General features: G+C 38.5%; 1 protein-coding gene across 2 annotated transcripts in view; it reads right to left on the bottom strand.

Annotated features, from left to right (window-relative positions):
• Positions 1–21,405, bottom strand: part of LOC126188686 (protein SCAI) — an 86,671-nt gene that overhangs the window by 10,623 nt on the left and 54,643 nt on the right. For both annotated transcript variants that reach the window (XM_049930296.1, XM_049930303.1), the window contains exons 12-14: positions 13,981–14,135; positions 13,728–13,898; positions 13,542–13,642 (exon numbers count right to left, since the gene is read on the bottom strand). In XM_049930296.1, coding sequence (XP_049786253.1) covers positions 13,542–13,642; positions 13,728–13,898; positions 13,981–14,135 — 427 coding nt within the window. The remainder of the gene's footprint in view (positions 1–13,541; positions 13,643–13,727; positions 13,899–13,980; positions 14,136–21,405) is intronic.

The raw sequence follows: 21,405 nt of genomic DNA, 5'->3' as shown, positions 1-21,405 counted from the left end.
TACTACAGCATCATCCACGAAAAGCTGCATGGAACTTTCGACACTATCTACTAGGTCATTTATATATATATTGTGAAAAGCAATGGTCTCATAACACTCCCCTGTGACACGCCAGAGGTTACTTTAACGTCTGTAGATGTCTCTTCATTGAGAACAACATGCTGTGTTCTGTTTGCTAAAAACTTTTCAATCCAGCCACACAGCTGGTCTGATATTCCGTAGGCTCTTACTTTGTTTATCAGGCGACAGTGCAGAACTGTATCGAATGCCTTCCGGAAGTCAAGGAAAATGGCATCTACCTGGGAGCCTGTATCTAATATTTTCTGGGTCTCATGAACCAATAAAGCGAGTTGGGTCTCACACGATCACTGTTTCTGGAATCCATGTTGATTCCTACAGAGTAGAGTCTGGGTTTCCAGAAATGATGTGATACGCGAGCAAAAAACATGTTCTAAAATTTTACAACAGATCGATGTCAGAGATATAGGCCTATAGTTTTCCACATCAGTTCGACGACCGTTCTTGAAACCTGGAACTACCTGTACTCTTTTTCAATCATTTGGAACATTCCGTTCCTCTAGAGACTTGTGCTACATGGTTGTTAGAAGGGGAGCAAGTTCTTTCGCGTACTCTGTGTAGAATTGAATTGGTATCTCATCAGGTCCAGTGGACTTTCCTCTGTTGAGTGATTTCAGTTGCTTTTCTATTCCTTGGACACTTATTTCGATGTCAGCCATTTTTTCGTTCGTGCGAGGATTTAGAAAAGTAACTGCAGTGCGGTCTTCATCTGTGAAACAGTTTTGGAAAAAGGTGTTAAGTATTTCAGCTTTACGCGTGTCATGCTCTCTTTCAATGCCATTATCATCCCAGAGCGTCTGGATATGCTGTTTCGATTCACTTACTGATTTAACCTAAGACCAGAACTTCCTAAAATTTTCTGTCAAGTCGGTACATAGAATTTTACTTTCGAATTCACTGAACGCTTCACGCATAGCCCTCCTTACGCTAACTTTGACATCGTTTAGCTTCTGTTTGTCTGAGAGGTTTTGGCTGCGTTTAAATTTGCAGTGAAGCTCTCTTTGCTTTCGCAGTAGTTTCCTAACTTTGTTGTTGAACCACGGTGGGTTTTTCCCGTCTCTGTTTTTACTCGGCACATGCCTGTCTAAAACGCATTTTACGATTGCCTTGAACTTTTTTCATAAAAAGTGTAAACAGCTTTCTCTACATTAGAACCACTAAGAAATTCAAACTGTGACTTGGACAACATATTATTTGCAATCAGATGCTTAAGGAGAGTGCTTGAACCCAACCTTTCCCAATATTTTTGAGAAATCCAGCAAAAGTGATACTGGTTGACAGTTTGATGGTATCTCTTTATTCCCCTTGTTGTAAGCCATAACTTCAGCAAATTATAGCCAGTCCGGAAATGTTCCGCTTATTGCTTATACAAATAACTTAAGATAGAAGTCAACTCGCATGAGCAGTCTTAGATTAATTTCGTTGTTGTATAATCATATCCACTAGAAACTTAGATTTTATGGATTTTATGATGGATGCTACTGCTTTGGGAGGCACGAGTGTCATTTCCATTTTACTGAAGTCTTTTTTAAAGTCTGATCTCAGATACTCCACTACACTGTTCACCAAACCTGATAACCCCAAGCTGTCATAACAGAAATGAAACCACCTATTGCCCCAATAATAATTCTTAGGATGATAATCTTCAGATTCACAGTAAACTATGTTTGAAAGGCTTCCTCATGGGGCACTTTCTATTCTGGGCATAAGTTCATTGCAGTAGTTTAAAGCCTTTTGCTATTGTGTGTCATTCATTTGTATACAGCATCACATCTTTTTTGTTTGCACATTCTTTCACTTAGTTTCACTTTTTTAATTACCATCCTTTTATCAAGTTGGTGACCTATGGATTGCTACTAACCATAAAGATGACATGTTGAATTGCAGACAGCCACAATGAAAAGACTGTTACACTTTGAACTTCCGGCCAAAGCAGTCTTGGAACGTGCAGGGACTAGATAGTGGCAAGACAATGCTACCAGGTGTAGTGCCAGGAGGCTGTGGGGAAGGGAGCACGAAGCAGAAAAGGAGAGGAGCAGAGAGGGGAAAAAGACCAGTGGGTGTGTTGGCAGAGTGTAGCACATACTCAAGGTGAGGGAACATGATTTGGGAGGAGGTAATAGGACAGAGGGGACAAAAACCTTGATAGCAAGTGTGGGGACAGCACGTCACTAAAACACTGCGCAATGACTGCAGCAGAGTGCAGATATGATATTGCTACTTTTATAGGAGGTCAGGCTTCTAGTGGGTTAGGATACGCCTGTGAAAGGACAGGAATAAGAAGTGCTGGGTGTGTGGACTGGGCAGGTCTTGCACTTGGATCTTCCACAGGGAAGTCATCCCTGGCAAGGGGTTGGGATTGGGAAAGGCATTTTGTGCAATGGGATGGACTAGGTTGTTGTAGAGGATGGATGGGTGACAGAACACCATTTTAGGAGGAGGGGAGGAGGGAATGGTCGTCGGTAGGATGTCCCTCATTTCAAGGAATGATGAAGGACGTGATTCAGTTGTTCCAACCTGGGGTGATATTGTGTGATGAAGAGGGCATTCCTTTGTAGTTGGTTCATGGCTGTAGTGGGAGGATTGTGGATGTGGGGGGTACGGCACCTGAAATCTGTTTTCAGACTAAGTCTGGAGGATAGTAACTGCCTGTGAGGGCCTTTCTGAGATCTTCAGCATACTGGGAAAAGGAGTCCTTGTCACTACATATACACTGTCCCCAGACGGCCAAGATGAATGGGAGTGATTTTTTGGTGTGAAAGGGATAGCATCTGTTGAAATGTTGGTACTGTTAGTGGTTGGTGGGTTTAATCTGGGCAGAGGTGTGGATAGAGCCATCTGAGAAGAAGATGTCAACGTCCAGGAAGGTGGAAGCTGGATTGAGGGGGCCCAGGTGAAGCAGCCGGGAGGGGTGGTGTTGAGGTTGTGAAGGAATGAGGATACAGTGTCTTGGCCCTCAGTCCAGATTATGATCAATTACAACTAACTGATGGTAAAGTTTTGTTTTTCTAGATACTCTTTTAGTGTACAGAAGCAGTGCTTGAACAAGTAATCCTTCAAGGTTTATTTCAAACATTCTGTTCATTGTTATTTTTGTGAATTTGGGTAATGCATCATACAGTTTGGTGTTCGGATGGAATATGACTTTCTGTAATAGAGCTGTATTTGTCTGTTGTACATGGACATAATTTATTTGCTGTATGTGGTAGCTGTGTTCAGATTCATTGAAGGTGATGCATGGAATGTTACTGTTTAACTTTTCTTGACTAATACTCACATTTTCTAGCATGTACTAAATGGAAGAGGTAATATTTCAATTTTTGTACACAAAGGACTGCATGATGATCTTTGGTATATCTCTACCATTAGTCTAATGATTTTTACCTGTAATCTAAATGATTTCAAACTTCCTCCAAACTTTCCCCAAAATACTACAACATACTTCAATACCAAGTGATTATGAGTAAGATATATGGTTCTAAGATTATGATATGATTTACAGTTTCTTATTGTCAGCATTATGAAACATGTTTTGCTCAGTTTTCTGTTTCTGTACTCTACACGCGAATCCCATTTCATGGTCTGTTGTACCAATATACTGAGAAATTTTGTATGCTCTGTTTTTCAAATTGTTTGTCCATTTATTTCAATATGAGAATTAGTGAGTGTCCAATTCTGGGTGGTGAGTATGTCCATTGTGACAGGTTTTTTCCAGATTTTTCAGTAATACAGTTTGCATCATAGTTCTCTGTGACAACTTTAAAATTGTTTTGAAAATTTTCTTTGATATTTTGTGGAATTAAAATGGTGGTGTCATTTGCAAATTAGTATAGTTTTCTGTTTCTGCTTTTTCTATCTAAGTGTGGCTTCAGATGCCTGAGACTGCAGTCATGTCTGTGCATTGTGTGTGTGTGTGTGTGTGTGTGTGTGTGTGTGTGTGTGTTGTTGATGAAGGCCAATGGCCGACAGCTTTACTTGTGCGTCTTTTTGTTGTGCCTATCAGCGACTTGGCATCTCCGCTATATGGTGATAATATATTCTCATAATATTGTTACATCCCATCCCAGATTTTCCATTGTTTGGTTTTCTATCTAAATCATACACACACAATAAATACAGGAATGTACACAATAGGGAACTTTGTGGAACTCCATGTTTGACCACTAATAACTCTGACTGATGGGTACTAACTGTTCCATTTGCTTCATGTGTTATCTCTATGGGCCTGTTTTCTTTCATGGAGGTATGATTTAATCCAACTTCATGCTGCTCTCTTAATAACTCAATTCTGTAGCTTAATAAGTAATTTATCACAATTGGCAGTATTGAAGGCTTTTGATAAGTCTAGGAAAATGATATAGGTATGTTCCTGCCTATCTAGGGTCTGTACTGTTTCATATAGAAAAGAAAAGACTGCTGTTTCAGGAGTGTGATTTTTTTGTTCTAAAAATGTGTTGTGTCTCTATTGACATATGATATTTATTTAACACATTAGGCAGTCTTCATTTTTTTTTTAAAAAAAATCTCTTTCTAGATACTTTAAAAATACAGACAGCAGAGAAACAGCTCTATAGTTTGAACCTATTCTTGGCTTATTTTCTATTGAAGTAGTTTGCCTTCAGCAATTTTTAATCATGTTGGGAAGCTGGCAGATGAGGACAGGTTTACAAATTAAGTCCTTGGTTCAAATATTATGTTTGCACTTTTTTTCAACAAAATCTAACACATTATCAACTCATAAGGAATGTTTTGATTTTAGAAGCTTGATTTTTTTTCTGTACTTCCTGGCTATTACTGGTAGTTGGCATGAGAAATATTGTGTTATCTACCTGTTCAAATTTTCAGGTCAGATGTGTGGCATATTTATGGGTGACATTTTGCTCAACAAGTTTTTTGTGTTATGTTTACAAAATAACTGTTAAACACATTAGCTACATCCTTCAGTTTGCTGATAGTTTGTTAGATCAAATAATTATTGAGAAGAAAAAAGAAATTTATGGCACATCTTGAATAAACGAAGGGTTCAGTTGATAGAACACATCATGACGCATCAAGGAATCTCATTTTGGTAATGGAGAGAATTGTCATTGTATAGGGAGGGAGACCAAAGCTTGAATAAACAAGCAAGCTCAAACTGATGTAGGTCGCAGTAGTTGTGCAAAGATGAAGAGGGTGGTACAGGATAGACTAGCAGCACAGCTGCTCAAAATCAGTCTTCAGACTGGAAACCACCACCACCACCACCACCTCTCCTAGCTATGGTTATTCAGAAAATTTTGTACTACAGTATAACCCCTCTAATCCGTCACCTTCGGGACCGGGACCATGGTCGGAACGAAAAATAGCTCGGATTATCCAAAAAATCTAATATTTATTGCAAAAATAAAAAAAAATAAAAAGACATTTAGTACAAGAAATTAAACGATTTAAGAACTAAAAGACGTCTACAGTGATAAAAAAGATGTTTTTTACACAGTGTTAAACAATATATTAACTAAAAAATGTCTACACACACTATTATATGTATTGATTTTAAAAGGAAAAACGACAAACAAATTACAGTACTGTACTGTACTTAATAACGCATAAAAAAATATATACTCTAAACTAAAAAATGTTTATAGCCCTGTATATAAAAAAGAAATTTTTTACAAAGAAATAAACTAAGAAATGATTATACTGTATGCATTGTTTTTATAGTAAAAATGAAAACAAATTACTTGCAAAAAAAGTCAGTGATAAATTTTTGATTATCAGATGTTATTCTAGATTTAGCTGCAGTGTCCCTCCATTTTTTTTATCCACAAAACGTCCATTGGAGTTGAAGTTGGATTCTGCTCAATGTACTGAAGGGCGATGTCAAAAGCGTTTTTGCATCGTTGTGTGAAATCCGGGTGGGAGGTTGGTCTTTGCCGTCCGAGTTCTCATTCACAGTTTCCTGGCTAACAGCGGCAACAATCTGGTGTTCATTGAGCTCTTCAAAAGTGTCACAGTCTTTGTCACATTCGTTGACCCACTCTTCAAGTTCATTGGCAGGGACGTTCGGCTCCAGAGTTTGTAAATCTTTAATGATTTCCAGTGCGTCGTTGTTTTACTCCTCTTCGGTATGCTCATTTTCAGTCATAACTTGTGGCCAAAGCTTAAGCCACAATTTCCACAGTGTGTCAGGTTTCAGTTCATCCCATGCTGCAGCAATTGTGTAGATAGTATCTTTGATGTTCAGGTATTTCATTGCCTCAAATAAGTTATGACCACCTTCAGATTTTTCCAAAATTGAGCTGATACACTTTCTGCGATATCGTCTTTTTAACCATTCGATAACGCCCTGATCCATTGGTTGGATGAGTGAGGTCACATTAGGAGGCAGAAAGAGAGTTTTTATGTCCCCTTTCACCAAATCTTCCTCAGATAGATGTGGTGGTGCATTATCCAACAGCAGTAGAGCACGAACAGGCAGATTTTTTTGCTTCAAGTCTTTTTCGATCGATGGCACAAACTCGTCGAAAAACCAGGATTTAAAACAGTTGCAGTCCATCCAAGCAGATTTTTGATTTAAACCGGCAAGGAAGATAAGTTTATATTTCTGAATGCCATTGGCTTCTTAGATTTGCCAAAGACGAACAAGGAGAGCTTGTGGGTACCATCTGTGCTGCTACAAGGAATTACTGTTATTCTACCTTTTATAAGTTTTGTTCCTACCACGGATTCATTTGAAACTGCGAGCGTTTTTGTTGGCAACGTTTTAAAGTTCAGCCCTGTCTCGTCGATGTTATACACTTGGCAGGGTAACAGTTCATTTTCTTCTACAATTTCTTGAAACTTAACAGAAAACTCCTTAGCAGCTGCGGCGTCGGCAGATAGTTTTTCACCGGAAATAGAAGCAAACCGGACATCATGACGAGTTTTCCAATGATCAATCCAGCCTTCACTGGCAGCAAATTTACTTTCAGCTTTTCACCATCAATCGTAACTGTATAGGATTCAATGTCTTTCCGATTCTTCCTCAAAAAAATGTTCAAATGTGTGTGAAATCTTATGGGACTTAACTGCTAAGGTCATCAGTCCCTAAGCTTACACACTATTTAACCTAAATTATCGTAAGGGCAAACACACACACCCATGCCCGAGGGAGGACTCGAACCTCCGCCGGGATCAGCCACACAGGATTCTTCCTCCAATCCTTAATTGTCATAATAACTACATTCAGCTCCTTTGCAATTTTTTGGAGCGATTCTCCTTCGTCCAGTCTTTGTAGCACTGCTAATTTTTCATTTAGTGAAAGAGTTATGTGTTTACGTTTGAATCCAGACATGTTGAAAAACAGTCAGCTGTACACACAATGAATCTACAGTAATAAGTACTGTAGAGAACACGGAATAAAGCAAACAATGATGTTTTTTAATCCCAACTAAGGATAAAACTGCACATTAACATACAGTATAACAATATTCACAGCAATAGACACTGCAACAATGGCCCGACAGGCGTCCAGTCAGCGACAAGTCGGCACAGGCTCACGAGCCTGAGCATGGTCGGACTAACCGGAGCGACGGACCATCCAAGGTCAGATTACAGGGGTTCTACTGTACTTGATGTCCCTTACATTCATTAATGTTAACCATTTCATTTGGCTTCACCATTGCTATAATGAATATCGACTGAAAATACAAATTGCTATAACCAGTCATATTTATTATATTAAAATTTACACTGTGAGTTTTAGATTATTATATCCCATCATCAGGTGGATTTATGTCAATTAATAGGGAATTTATATATCATATGTATGACTTTTGGGTAACCTATGGCAATGTATTTTAGGGACCACAGAATCCCCCCCCCCCACACACACACACACAAAAAGTTGATGAAAATGTCAAAGCAGACTAAGAAATCATACTGAGCAAAATTTTCCAAACGACTCCAGTAGGAAGGTACTACTGTGCAGGTATGGCAATAAAATGACAGCCAATCAGCTAGCAGCATGCGGAAATTTGTCTGGTGGGTGAATGTGTTGGGAAAGATCCATTGGTAAGATTTGGCTTACTAAGCTGCTGCTGCTGCAGCACTATGTTGTGACTGCTGTGTTCCATTGCACTTGCTGCTGCATGCCGCACCGCTTATTATGAACAGGTACACAAACAAGAGGCTAGCCAACATTCACAGTGTTTACAGAACAGTGGGATGCAGTCCTGTAGGTATGAGAAGAAGATAGATTGAACGTTTTCGAAACAGAAGACAATCAGCAGTCAACATCTTTAGGACTGCAGACCACTGGAAGACATGTTTGCACATAAAAGGCCAATACAGGATGATGCAAGAGAATAAGGCCTCTGGAACTTGATTAAGAAATAATCCAGTGTTTCAAAACAATGCCTTCAACCAGCATCAGAGCAACAGCTCAGAAACTCAATGTCATTTATTAACTAGTTTTGAATATCAGAGGGAAATGGTTGACACCCTTATCATACATAAAAGTCCAAGATTTGACATTAGAAGTTTATTCAAGGCAAGCAGATTTTTGTGCCTTGGAATTAAGCCAATGTCAGAATCTCGCCAAAGTGATTTTTCCCTATTTCAATCTGTTTACAGAATGATTTTTTACCTATTACATTCACGAACATGGTCACCATGGGCAAGGTTTTCAGTGTAGGCATATGTGACAAATTAACTAGACCTTTGACTCTGCCTCCTTGATTAAATGTATACAATTATTTACAGCTTTTACCAAAGTGAAATTTCTCATATTGTTGGATGACAGTCTTTTGGAAAATGTCAAAGGACATTGTTCCAACATTTCACTCTGGCAGCCGGCAATAGTTGAAGAAAATGTTCGGGTACAGGTGGGTTGCGTATGGTGGCCTCAAGAGTGGTCTTTAAATCGTCTGTTTTAACATCACTGAACATTTTTGTTTGGTATTTTATGAAAAACTATATCTACCAGACACCAATCAAACAAGTAAGGAGCTGGTCACAGTAGTCTCTGAGACCGTAACAATATTTCGCAACATGCTTGAAATTTTTGAGAGGGTACACCCATCTTTTATTCCACTAAGTCAACCTTGTAATGATGTTGGAAAGAAATTTTGAGTATTTGTTGTAAAAAATGCGATCTGAGAAAGAAAAGACATTTTTAAATTTAATTTCCATTTTCTTTCTCACTGTCTTAGTTATACTCACAAATCTATTGTATTTGTTGAAATAAAAGTCCATTCGTGATCTCTGTAAATTAATACAAATTAAAGCACATAAGATTTAGATTACATTATTAATAATATTGCAACTTACACTACCACATGTCAACTACCTTACTCCAGTGTTGTTTTCGCAGTACATTTTACTATCAGAATAAATTATTGGCATTACAATTGTTTTATTGAAGTTGAATTAGTAGTCAAGCTTTACCCAATAAGCAATATGGAAAACCTGTGTCTAATGCAACCACCCACTGATGAGAAATTAAAGTTTGCCTAGCTCTGACTGCTCAAGTGAAACTATTATCTTCAATTAATTTAATTAGTAACTGAGCTCTTTAGCATGAAGGGTATTACCTGGGGCAAGAAACTTCAAATGCACACACTTCTGCTAGCTCATCACTGAATGGCTGTCATTTCAAGTCTGAAGTTCCAAATGGTGCATTTCTGACCTATGTTTACTTGGAAACCTTTACTGAATCCGATATCCCCTATCCTGCTCCAACTTTATTATCAGGTTATTTTTCTCCACCTCTGAGAATATAAAATTGTGAAACACAATTGCTGTCCAGTACTCCCCATCAAGAGGTGAAATACAGGTTGATTATAATTAAATTTTCAAAACACTGTAGAAATAACACCACTGGTCAGAATGACATCAAATTGCAATGGAATATTATTGGAGATGGGGGGAAAACGTGTGGAAAAAAAAGAGTGAAAACTTATCAATAGATTGCGCTGTATGTGCCAGAATATGTAAATGAAAACACCTGTCATGTGCACAACCCACTGAATTTGGTATAAATATGCTGGGTACATGGCTTTTCCACCTTTCACGTCTGCGACATTCGCCATAACTGTCTCAAAGCAAGATTGTGCTCTGCTTGTAAAGCTGTATTACAAGAATGATAACTGTGCACACATCGCTCTGCAGAAGTTCTGGACACCGAAGTGTTTGAAAAAGGCATTGGTCTGATTACTGCCGTGGGTATGGAGAAAATGAATCAGAAATTCGAAAAGATGGGTTCTTTTGGTGTGCAACCTGGTAGAGGGAGGAAATGAACTGATTCAATGTCAGTGGAAGCAGTGACCACAGCAATGCTGGAGGAGACGAGTGGTGGTGCGCAAACGTGAAGTGCACAGAGAATTGCCCGAACATTGGACATACCCGTGAGCACGGTGCGTAAAATCCTACGAAACATCTTTCATTGCTATCCATTCAAAATTACCCATGTGCACAAATCACTCCCTGTTGACCTGCCAGTGAGAGAGACCTTTGCTTTAGAATTTCTTGCTTGCATGGAAGTGGACAATGATTGGCAGTGGAAGATTTTTGTGGACAGACGAAGCCCACTTCCATCTGACAGGATATGTCAATACACAGAATTGCTGAATAAGGGCAATGGAAAATCTACACACAAATCAACCAGTACCACTTCATCCTGAAAAGGTCACTGTGTGGTGCAGGTTTACGGCATCATTTATCATAAGACCATATTTTTTCCTGTTATCAGTATCGTCACGGGTAAGTGCTATGAGTGTGTCTTGGGCAAGCACATAATTCTAGCTCTTCAACAGTGTGGATGAGATCATTTTTGTGCAAGATGGTGCACCTCTGCACATTGCAAATCCAACTAAGCAGCTGCTGAAGCACCATTTTGAAAATGCTAGAATTATCACCCACCATTTCCCTACAGCCTAGTTGTCCCGATCACCTGATCTTAATCCGTGTGACTGCTGGCTGTAAGGTTAACTAAAAGACTTTGTGTTCAGTGTTCTTATTGCAAACTTTGCTGCATTAAAGGTACACATTGCACAACATAACCTGAACGTGACCCTGGAAACACTTTGATCAGTTGTGGAACATGCTGTTTCTCGATTTCAACTTTTTGCAGAAAATGGTGGACAGCATATTAAACATGTTTTGTGCCAGTAACCTGGAAATTAATAATCTGATTTGATTTTGATTGATGTTTTTCAAGCATTTTTGCCTCAGGACAATTAAAAATCGATGTGAGTGACGTTTTTTATGCGGTTATTGGCCTCAGGACAATTAAAAACGAGTTTTCCCATCCGATGTAGTATGACCTTTCCATGGTGGATGGACTTACATAACTAACAGTATCAGACCTGTACACCCATGCACACTGAGTAGTACAGTTTGTTTAACGTCAAACGTACACCTTAGGCATTTTTGTATGATTCATTTGTCATTTGTAGTCGACCACTATTAAATTATGATGCTTACAGCACCATCTATTGCTTTATTTTTCTTCTACCATACGTTTTCCCCCTTCTCCGATAATATTCCGTGGCAATTTGACAACATGCTGAACAGTGGTGTTATTTCTACAGCAGTTTGAAAGTTTAACTTTAATTATAATCACCCTGTATTTAGTATTGCCAATAGACACCTATAACAATACAAGACACTATTTTAACTTCTGAAACTATCAGTTCCTTCATCAGGGAGGAAAGAGGGCTAGGTTGGGCAAAGTTATATAAGAAAAGCAGGTTACTTAGTTTCCAGTCATGTATATGTAAAATATAGAGAAATTTTTTTGGTTGGCAGTGGATGTTTTTAAGGTAAAAAACACTTATTTTTTGATGAAGTCAATGTACTTTTTATCCAAGGTTCTTCTAATGAGTAATTTCCAACACTAAAATATGACTGTAGAAAATCCTCAGGAACCATACCTATGACAGCCATAACCTCTCCATTGAACAGAAAATGTTTTACAGTGACAACTTTCTTTAGACATGGAAATGTGAGGAAGTGAAAGGGGTTTCACTGCCACAAATTTCTGTAGGTGAGGGAATAGTGGAAGTTGGAGAGTCCTAAATCTGTTAAGTAGGGTATATGTTCCAACAACTGATACTTTAAATCCTTTAATTTTCCAATCACCACTTTTACAGACAGTGTATTTTTCTGATAAAATATGACTTCTTTTTTGCAATTCAACCATCTTGAATTTCTGGCAGCAATAAATTGATCAAAACAAATAATTTTATGACAACATATTTTTAATTTTTTTAGGGTTCTGTATGTCTATCAGCAAAAACAGAGCCCTTACAGGATCACTTCATTGTCCATCTGTATGTCTATCTGTCTAACCATTGGAAACCCTTTTCTTCAGGAATGGGTACAAGTACCAGGTTGAAAATTACTATTCACTAAGGTCTACAGTCACTTGAATGTGTAAAAATTTGAAGCTTTTACATCAATGGAATCAAGAAATATGGCCATTTATATCATTTTTATATACTTATAAACTCACTCATCAAAACCTACAGAACACTTACTATTCACAAGAATCACAAAATTTTGAAAGAAGCAATGTTTCGCTGTACAAGTAAAGGAAAAAAAAATAAATCTGAAAGTTGTGGATTTATAACCAGAGCATATGAAGGGGGGGGGGGAAAAAAAAAAAAAAAAAAGTATTTGTTATCTGACTCTCTTTCTGTCTGTCTGTTCTTCTGTTAAGCCCCCTTTTTCCCAGAAATCCAGAAATGGGTAGATGTATCAAGTTGAAATTAATGTCACATACTAAAGTTTATAGTCTCTTGGCAGTCTATAAATTTACGATACTAAATCAACATAAGCAAGAGTTATGGCCATTTATGTCACATATTTTGAAACTCGCAAACTCACTGACCAAAACCTATAAAGTACTTCCCATTGACCTAGAATCATGGAATTCGGCAAGAAGTGAAAAAAAAAAATGAAAATTGTTAATTTTTAACTAAATGACATGAGAAATGTTTATTTTGTCATTTGTTATCTGACTTCAAATTTGTAATTAAAACATTCTCGAAAGTCTTAAGAGTCCCTGGGACCAATATCTTGCAAGTATCAATGTCAATAACTGGCAAAAACCACCAACATGCTCGATTCATAGCCTGGTTGAACTGCCTGCATACATAATTAAGTCTGTATGGAATTCTCAGTATGTGAGTCCTACTTGCACTTGGCCAAATTTTTCCCATGAAACATACACAGAACATGGGACTAGACAACAACACTTGAGCAAGTTGAAACCTGACATATGTACATTATTATGTAACATGTACCTGTACAAATAAAATTTCATTAATATCAACACTCTCTCTAACGTACAAGGAAAATTTCTCCTTCCCTCGTACATACCATGATCACAATAAAGGTACCAAATTTTGCACCTATGTTCTACAGAGCTTTTACCTATTCATTTCATTCCTGAAAAGTTCTAAGAGGATTGTTTGGTAATGAATTAAATCTGAGACACAAACCTTAAAAGATCTGTGTAGATGAAGCACTACATCACAGAAAATGTACCGCAGTAGTAGCAATCGTAAGAAATCATCTCCAAAGAACTGTAAATACGCAGAATCTGGAAAAAAGGAAAGCATTTATAAATGAGGAGGTATGCAGTATGATTAGGCAACAATAATAAATGAGATTACATGTTCACTAACCGATTCTGCAGCGAGTAAACAGTCTACTTGCTTCTGTTACAAATCTGTCAATATATGACTGACATCTTTCCCATAAGTGTATAGGAATATTCAGAATGTTGCAAATGAAACAGAAGGCTGTCAGTGGACTGTGAAGGAAAAGTGTGAAGAGACTTCCATTGTGCTGATGATCTGAAAACAGAAGAAATAAAATAAAATATTACAGTGCAGCAAGCATAGAAAATCTGGCCTCAGAATTATTTGAGAAATTTACCCTGAAAGGCTGGTGGCAGGTCCTGAGGTGACATCAACACTACAAGAGGCTGTCCAAAGTAGCGTGGGATATGTTGAAACACAAAACTGTTGTCCGAATCCACAATTACAAACAGCGGCTTTCTTGTGAAAGGATAGAGGTCACCAGGATACAAGCTGAAGGAAATACAAAAATATGTTGCAAAAAATTGTCTCATGGAAAACATAATGATATGGAAGAAAACTCTTTACAAAAGTCTTCCTAACACACTGCAAGTCTTCCTAACTACACTATGTGGGTGAAACTTTAAAGATACATACATGTAACTAACTACCGAAGGGTTCCTTTTACTACTCTTACAGCATTTTATCTACAGAAAAAAAGACTTTCTACTAATACTCTAACTAAAAAAGTTTCATGTCTGACATTTCAAGAGAGTTAAGCAGTACAGGCCAGCTGTAATCCAACCACCTGGTCACTGGGTTCCATGTTCTGTAGGCATATGCAGAACCTTGTTGGGTGTGAAAGGTCGCATTAGCCAGAGGAGGAGAGAAACAGATACTAAAAGTGTTTGTGTCATCTGTCAAGGCTCTCTAAAAGTATTTTACACAAATAAAGCAAAGCAATGTATATTACTACACTCAGCTTTTTGGTAAACATTTTAATTTTATGTAGAAGATGAAAACCATTATTTTGGGAGTCACGTTTTGGTCACCATGCAGTCTTTATACATTTTAAGAAAATACTGGCCCAAGGAGGAGGTTGGAGGGAAGATAATTTGATTCTTTTGCATCTTACAGTCTCACATCAAACCATTACATCTTTATATGGAATAGGCTATCATCATTATTGACCACATTAGATAAGGTGCTTCCAAATTAAGTAATCAACCACATTGCATACCAGGGTGTCCGCAATGAAAAATAGGCACACCGAGTATTTTATGTTCTGGGAATTTAAATCACATCATTAATTAAGAAATTAGGTTAAGATAGTGAAATCAGTTATTTTTTAATGTTTTCTGCCATTATTTAGTTGACAAAGATGTCCTGTTAAAACCATGAGCTGCATGTAAATTATTTAATTGCCCGATTGGTATTCGGACATTGAGGCCATCATCATCAGTAGCATCTGATACAGAGGACAAACAAACAGTTGTATACATATCTATATCTACATCAACATAAAATTTGAATACGACAGCCGAAACATTAATTTTCTTACATATTATGAACCTCTATATCAAATAAATTACAAATTCTCTTTGATGTCAAAATTTATGTCAATCCAGAAAACACAGAATGTCATGGATATTTATAATCTACTTATAACCATGTCTATGTGGTTATGATAGCATCTAAGGTCTGTCCTATCTCACAGTACACAAGTCATCATGCGTACATGTTACAGCTATTAATTGTTAAACAGTAACATTTCCCGGTCACACCGGACACTACTGTCACAGCAAGTAAATGTGGAAATGATGGATAGCGTTGGTTTCATCCACAGAAAGAGGTACCATATCAATGTTGGTATCTCATGAAGGAATCACAAGTAAGACCAGTCGCTGCCTGATACAGCAATGAATGAGAGGTGTCGGTGTGGATACGTCCTCAAGTGATTCTATATGCTGCCGCTGCTGGAAAAGCAATTACATCATAGCGCAGTGTCCTTACGACAATAGCGTCACCTTACTTCAGATCCAGCAGCACGAGTTGTATTAGCTAACAGAATTTTATATCGAAGTTAACAGTCAATTGTATATTGAGAGACAACTTTCATTCTGTATGTATCAAGTGATAAGTTAGAGTTCAGAGACAGTAACAAATACATAAGTGATATTCCAGTGGACATGGACTGTTTCCATGTAAAGTACCTCAGATTGTGCACATTTTAATAAAGAGATTTAATATGTCCTGCGTGTGTTGTAGTACGTACTCAAATTTCTCCAGAAGTAAATCTAGGCTTGTGAGGACCCACTACAGAGAGGATGGAATGCCTCAAGTAGTTTCTTTCGTCTGGCACTACAGATAGACCATAGAGTCTATATTATAGAATTCTCGTTATCCCTGAGATCATGTTTAGACATATCTGTGACATCCATTTGGGCAATTAGTAGATAAGACTACAATATATAAAGTATGTAAGTCATGAATGTATATGAAGGAATAAAATTTAATTTTAACTGCGATAAACAACACAATGAGTAAGACAGGCATAATGCAAAATGTGTGTCTTTCTTAAAATGAGGTTGTCAATTTGGACCTAGATCTACTGATAAACCAACATACCATGTGAAATTAGTTAATTTTCCATAAAGGCAACTCTAATCTGAACCCATTTAGTTAAAACACAGTTAAAGTTCTGCATATACATCTTATTTTCTATATCTCCTCATCAAGGATATTGTCAGAGTGTTTTGTCATGTGAGTATGTATCTCAATTTCTTTGAAGATGTTCAGTGATCAGCATTTTTCTACTTGTGAAGAATGGTGCTGTTTTTTGTGATGTCATTAACAAAGTGCTTGCATTCTCTTAAATGAGGACAAAATGCAGAAGTATCGGGTTCATGAACATTAATATGTTCTCTAAGCCTCATTCTGAAGTTTCTCATTGCCCAAAATAAAATTTATCACTTTGTGTGATAAATTTTATATTCTCCAGTCATGTTATATGCGTGACTCTTATGTACGCTGTGTATAATGCATATCCTACAGTATTCTCTGTTCTGCATATTGGTTACAGGACACAGAACACTCTTACAACAACCTCCAAACCTCCCCCATGTCCCCTCATAGCTGACAAATCCTGTCTTGCAGACCTACTACATTTACCCCACCCTCCAAACTCCCTCCCACTTTCCAAAGACCTCACCTTTTGCCCCACTACCAAATTCAATTAGGCAGGACTGGTTAAAGACGTTCACTCCTTATCCTGGTCCATACTGTGGAAACACTTTCTCACCACCAATCCTACTGATCAGACTCAACAAAAAAATCAATGCTGAACCCTGCCTGACTCAGTTCACAACTCCATCCAACCATGAGCCACCCCCACTGCCCCCAAATCACCCCCTGTTAACTTTCCAGAATTTTGTAACCTCGAATCTTGCCTCGCCATCATTCCCCACAAATCCCTCAACAAGCAAACTAACCTTACATCTGCATAAAGAATCACAGTCCACCATTTAAAAACTGATTCCATCCATATAATCCTACCTGTGGACAAAAGCTCCATCACTGTTGTTTTGAACCACAAGGATTACCTGGCAGAATAACTCTGCCCGCTGTCAGATACATCCACCTACAGACCTTGCCACAGTGACCCCATTCCAGAAATGCACCAGGATCTCTACTCTCTCCTCAAATCCCTAGGCACATTCCAGAATTACTCTCCGGAGTCCATCTCTCTGCTCATCCCTACCACTTCCCACACTCCTACATTCTACATGCTTTGTAAAGTCCATAAACCCAACCACCCAGGATGCCCCATTGCGACCTGTTACTGTGCCCCCACTGAGAGAATCTCTGCCCTCGTAGACCATCACCTTCAGCCTATTAACTGGAACCTACTCTCCTATATAAAGGATACCAACCATTTCCTCCACCAACTCTCCACAGTTCCTGTCTCTTTATCACATGGTGCCCTGCTTGTCACTATTGATGCCACCTACCTTTATACTAACGCCCCTGGCCTTACCACTATTGAATACTATCTTTCGCAATGCCTGACGAATTCCATTACCTACAAACAAATTCAGGGTATAGCTATGGACACCCCATATGGCACCAAACTATGCCAACCTATTCACACACCATCAAGAGGAATCCTTTCTAAACACCCAGAGTCCTAAACCCCTCACCTGGTTCAGATTCATCGATGATATCTTTGTGGTATGACCCACAGGTGAGGATAATCTATCCACATTCCTCCAGAACCTTCTGCTCCATTTGCTTCATGTGGTCCTACTTAACCCAACGAGCCATGTTCCTTGATGTTGACCACCTCAAAGATGGCTACATCAGTACCTCTGTCCATATCCAACCTACTAACCACCAGCAACACCTCCACTTCGACAGCTGCCACCTGTTCCATACCAAGAAGTCCCTTCCGTACAGCCTAGCCACCCGTGGTCATCGCATCTGCAGTGATTAGTGGTCCTTCTCAAAATATACCAAGGGTCTCACTGAGATCTTCACAGACCATAATTATCCTCCCAACCTTGTACAAAACAAATCTCTCGTGCCTTATCTTTCCAGTCTTCCACCAAATCCCAAAGTATCACCATCCATCTACAGAGGAGCATTCCCCTCATAACTCAGCACCCCCCTTGACTGGAGCAACTGAATTACATTCTCTGCCAGAATTTCTACTACCTCTCGCCATGCCCTGAAATGAGAAATGTCATACCCACTATCCTTCCCACCCCTCCCACAGTGGTATTCCGCCATCCATGGAACCTACACAATATACTCTTCCATCTCTACACAACCCCTGCTCCCAACCCCTTACCTCATGGCTCATACCCCTGTAATAGACTTAGATACAAGACCTGTCCCATACATCCTTCCACCACTACCTACTCCGGTCTGGTCACAAACATCACCCATCCCACCAAAGGCAGGGCTAGTTGCAATATCAGTCATGTGATCTAAAGGTTAAGCTGCAATCACTGTGCTGCATTCTATGTGGGTATGAAAACCAACAAATTGTCTGTTCGCATGAATGGCCACTGACAAACTGTGGCCAAGAAACAACTGGACCACCCTGTTGCTGGGCATGCTGCCCAACACAACATTTTTCATTTCAATAACTGCTTCAGCCTGTGCCATATGGATCCTTCCCACCAACACCAGCTTTTCTGAACTGCACAGGTGGAAACCCTCCCTGCAATATATCCTATGTTCTCATGTTCTCGTAATCCTCCTGGCCTCAAACTTCGTTAGTCACTGTCCTTATTATTGTCATTGACCAACACACGTAGTCCTGCACCTAGCTGCCCTACCCTCTCTCCATCTTGTCCTTGCATTCTCCCCAGCAGCATATCACTGCCCACCACCCCAGCCCCACTATACCTCCCCCTGCCCACCCCAGCCTCCTCCTTACTCCCACCCAGTTGCATCTCCCATCATCCACTGCTGCTGCTGCTCGCAGTGTGGCTTCAGCTGCCAGAGACTGCAGTCATGTTGTGTTTGCATTTGCATTTGCACGTGCGCGTGCGCATGTGGGCACTGGTGTGTGTGTGTGTGTGTGTGTGTGTGTGTGTGTGTGTGTGTGTGTGTGTGTGTGTGATCTATTTTTGACAAAGGCCTTGTTGTTCTAAAGCTTATTTTGTTGTGCCTATCCTCGACTCAGCATCTCCGCTATATGGTGAGTAGCAACTACCTTTTCATAATATTGTTACATACCATCCTGGATTTTCCATTGTTTTATCCTTTAAAAAATACTCACAAGCTGTGGAGCAGCAAGCATATAAGATTTTTATGTTCCTTAGTTGCTTCTATGCTCTTTGAGATGTCTGTCTAAGCATCAAAATGAAAGGTGGATTGTTTTGTGCTATACGCATTTTGCTTTTTTTTATTTACGAAGTAGCCTCAGTGGCCTGTAATACATAACTGTTTTATGTGTATAATAACTGTGGTACATAATGATTACAGGTATGTTACTGTGTTACAGTTGTTCGTTATTTTGTTACCTTTAGGAAGGACACTACTTTTTGAAGCACAAATTTCAAAAGGTTAAATTGCTATTTGGCTCTACTCATAATTTTACAAAATTAGTATTCAATATGTGTCAATCTGGAGTTGTACTTAATTGACCTGCGTACATAAGGATGTCCAATTTTTGGCATTTTTTCAAGATCAAGTCCCATCACACAATACACGCATGCCATAACAAACAAATATCGAAGTATATACAGACACAGTAACACAAACTAAAGATGAATTAAAAATGCACAATGACAGCTGGAAACATTATATAAGATAAAAACCCACAACCAACACAAAGTGAAAGAGAAGTGTTCAATAGAAATGTGTTTGAAAATGCCAAAATCAGACATCCTGGTGCACGCAGGCTGACTAGGTACAATTACTGCACCACACGTATGGGTTAATAAGACCACAAAATTGTGAACTAAATACATAAAATAAACATTTGTTATGGGCCACTGAAGGCTATTCATAAATAATAAAAAAAAAAGGCAAAGTGCATGTGGCACAAAACAAACAGCCTTTCATTTAGTTGCAATTGCTTTTAAAGCTGGAATGGGGCTTTATCATACTCCTGGAATGGGACTTTATCATACTCCATCTGCAGTAAGTACATTTTATCCCTGACATGACAGCATTACATTCATCTTTTATAAACAATTTATCAAGTAAGTCAGACACACTAAAGTTTACACTGTATTAACAACTTTTTTAATTTTGTTTCAGGGTCAATTTGATGCAAAATAACTTAGATCCAGTTCCACAATTATCTACAGCATGAATCAACAAATTCTTGTCACAAGTCATATTACACACAGACCAGTAAAATACACATTGAGCAACTGTACTTCATGTCACAACAAGGCAATCTGATAAGCAAAACAATGTCTCTCCCTTTGTGGGAATCAGATGATCTGTATGTGACCTCCATGGCACATAGACACATGGAAGTTTGAGTCTGGCAATGAGCTGTGCACGGACAGCCAAAGCGATTAAGGTGGCTGCTTATGTAAAGTAGGAAATTCGGGTTTGATTTCTCATCTGGCACAAATTTTCATATGTTACTTGTAAATCACATAGCCAGTGTACAATTGTATTTGCAGTGTGTAAATACATTTTATAATATTACATATCAAAAGGATATTTTTGGATGAAGGTAGAATGCAAATGAACACGTATATTGCTCAAAAATATTGGTATTTAAAAGGATGTTTCATCTAACTAAAAACGGAACCAAAAGCAGTTTTTTTTTCCCTGATGGAAATAATGTACTTTTTATAATGGCACTTTAAGAGTTCTTGAGAAGTCAGTTTCAGCAACAGTAATCAAATTTTCAAATCCACTACCTTTTCGTTTAAAAATATTATTACTATTATTTTGTTTGGCCCTCAAAGTTGTAAGTTCCAAATGCATTTCTTCTTTTACATTTAGGCATGTTCAGTGGATTTAATCTAGAACAATATAATTTTATTTCTAAGTGCAATACTTATAGGATGTGATTCAAAAGTTTCAAGACTTAACTCCGAACTAAAAATTTATTGGACATTTAAGTACAGCTGACTAAAATTCTTCAAAATATGATCCTTCAGCATCAACACAGTGCTGCCAGTGCGTCTTCCACTGTTCATAGCCCTTCTGGAAGGCCTCAGGCGTCATGCTGTCAAGGACTCTCGTCGAAGCCTGCTGGATGGCATTGATGGAGTCAAACTGCTTCCCTTTCAGACCTGTCTTGACA

This window comes from Schistocerca cancellata, chromosome 1 (genome assembly GCF_023864275.1).
Source record: "Schistocerca cancellata isolate TAMUIC-IGC-003103 chromosome 1, iqSchCanc2.1, whole genome shotgun sequence".
Classification (NCBI taxonomy): domain Eukaryota; kingdom Metazoa; phylum Arthropoda; class Insecta; order Orthoptera; family Acrididae; genus Schistocerca; species Schistocerca cancellata.
Note: the sequence above shows the minus strand (reverse complement) of the source record. Positions and strands in the feature narration are given on the sequence as shown.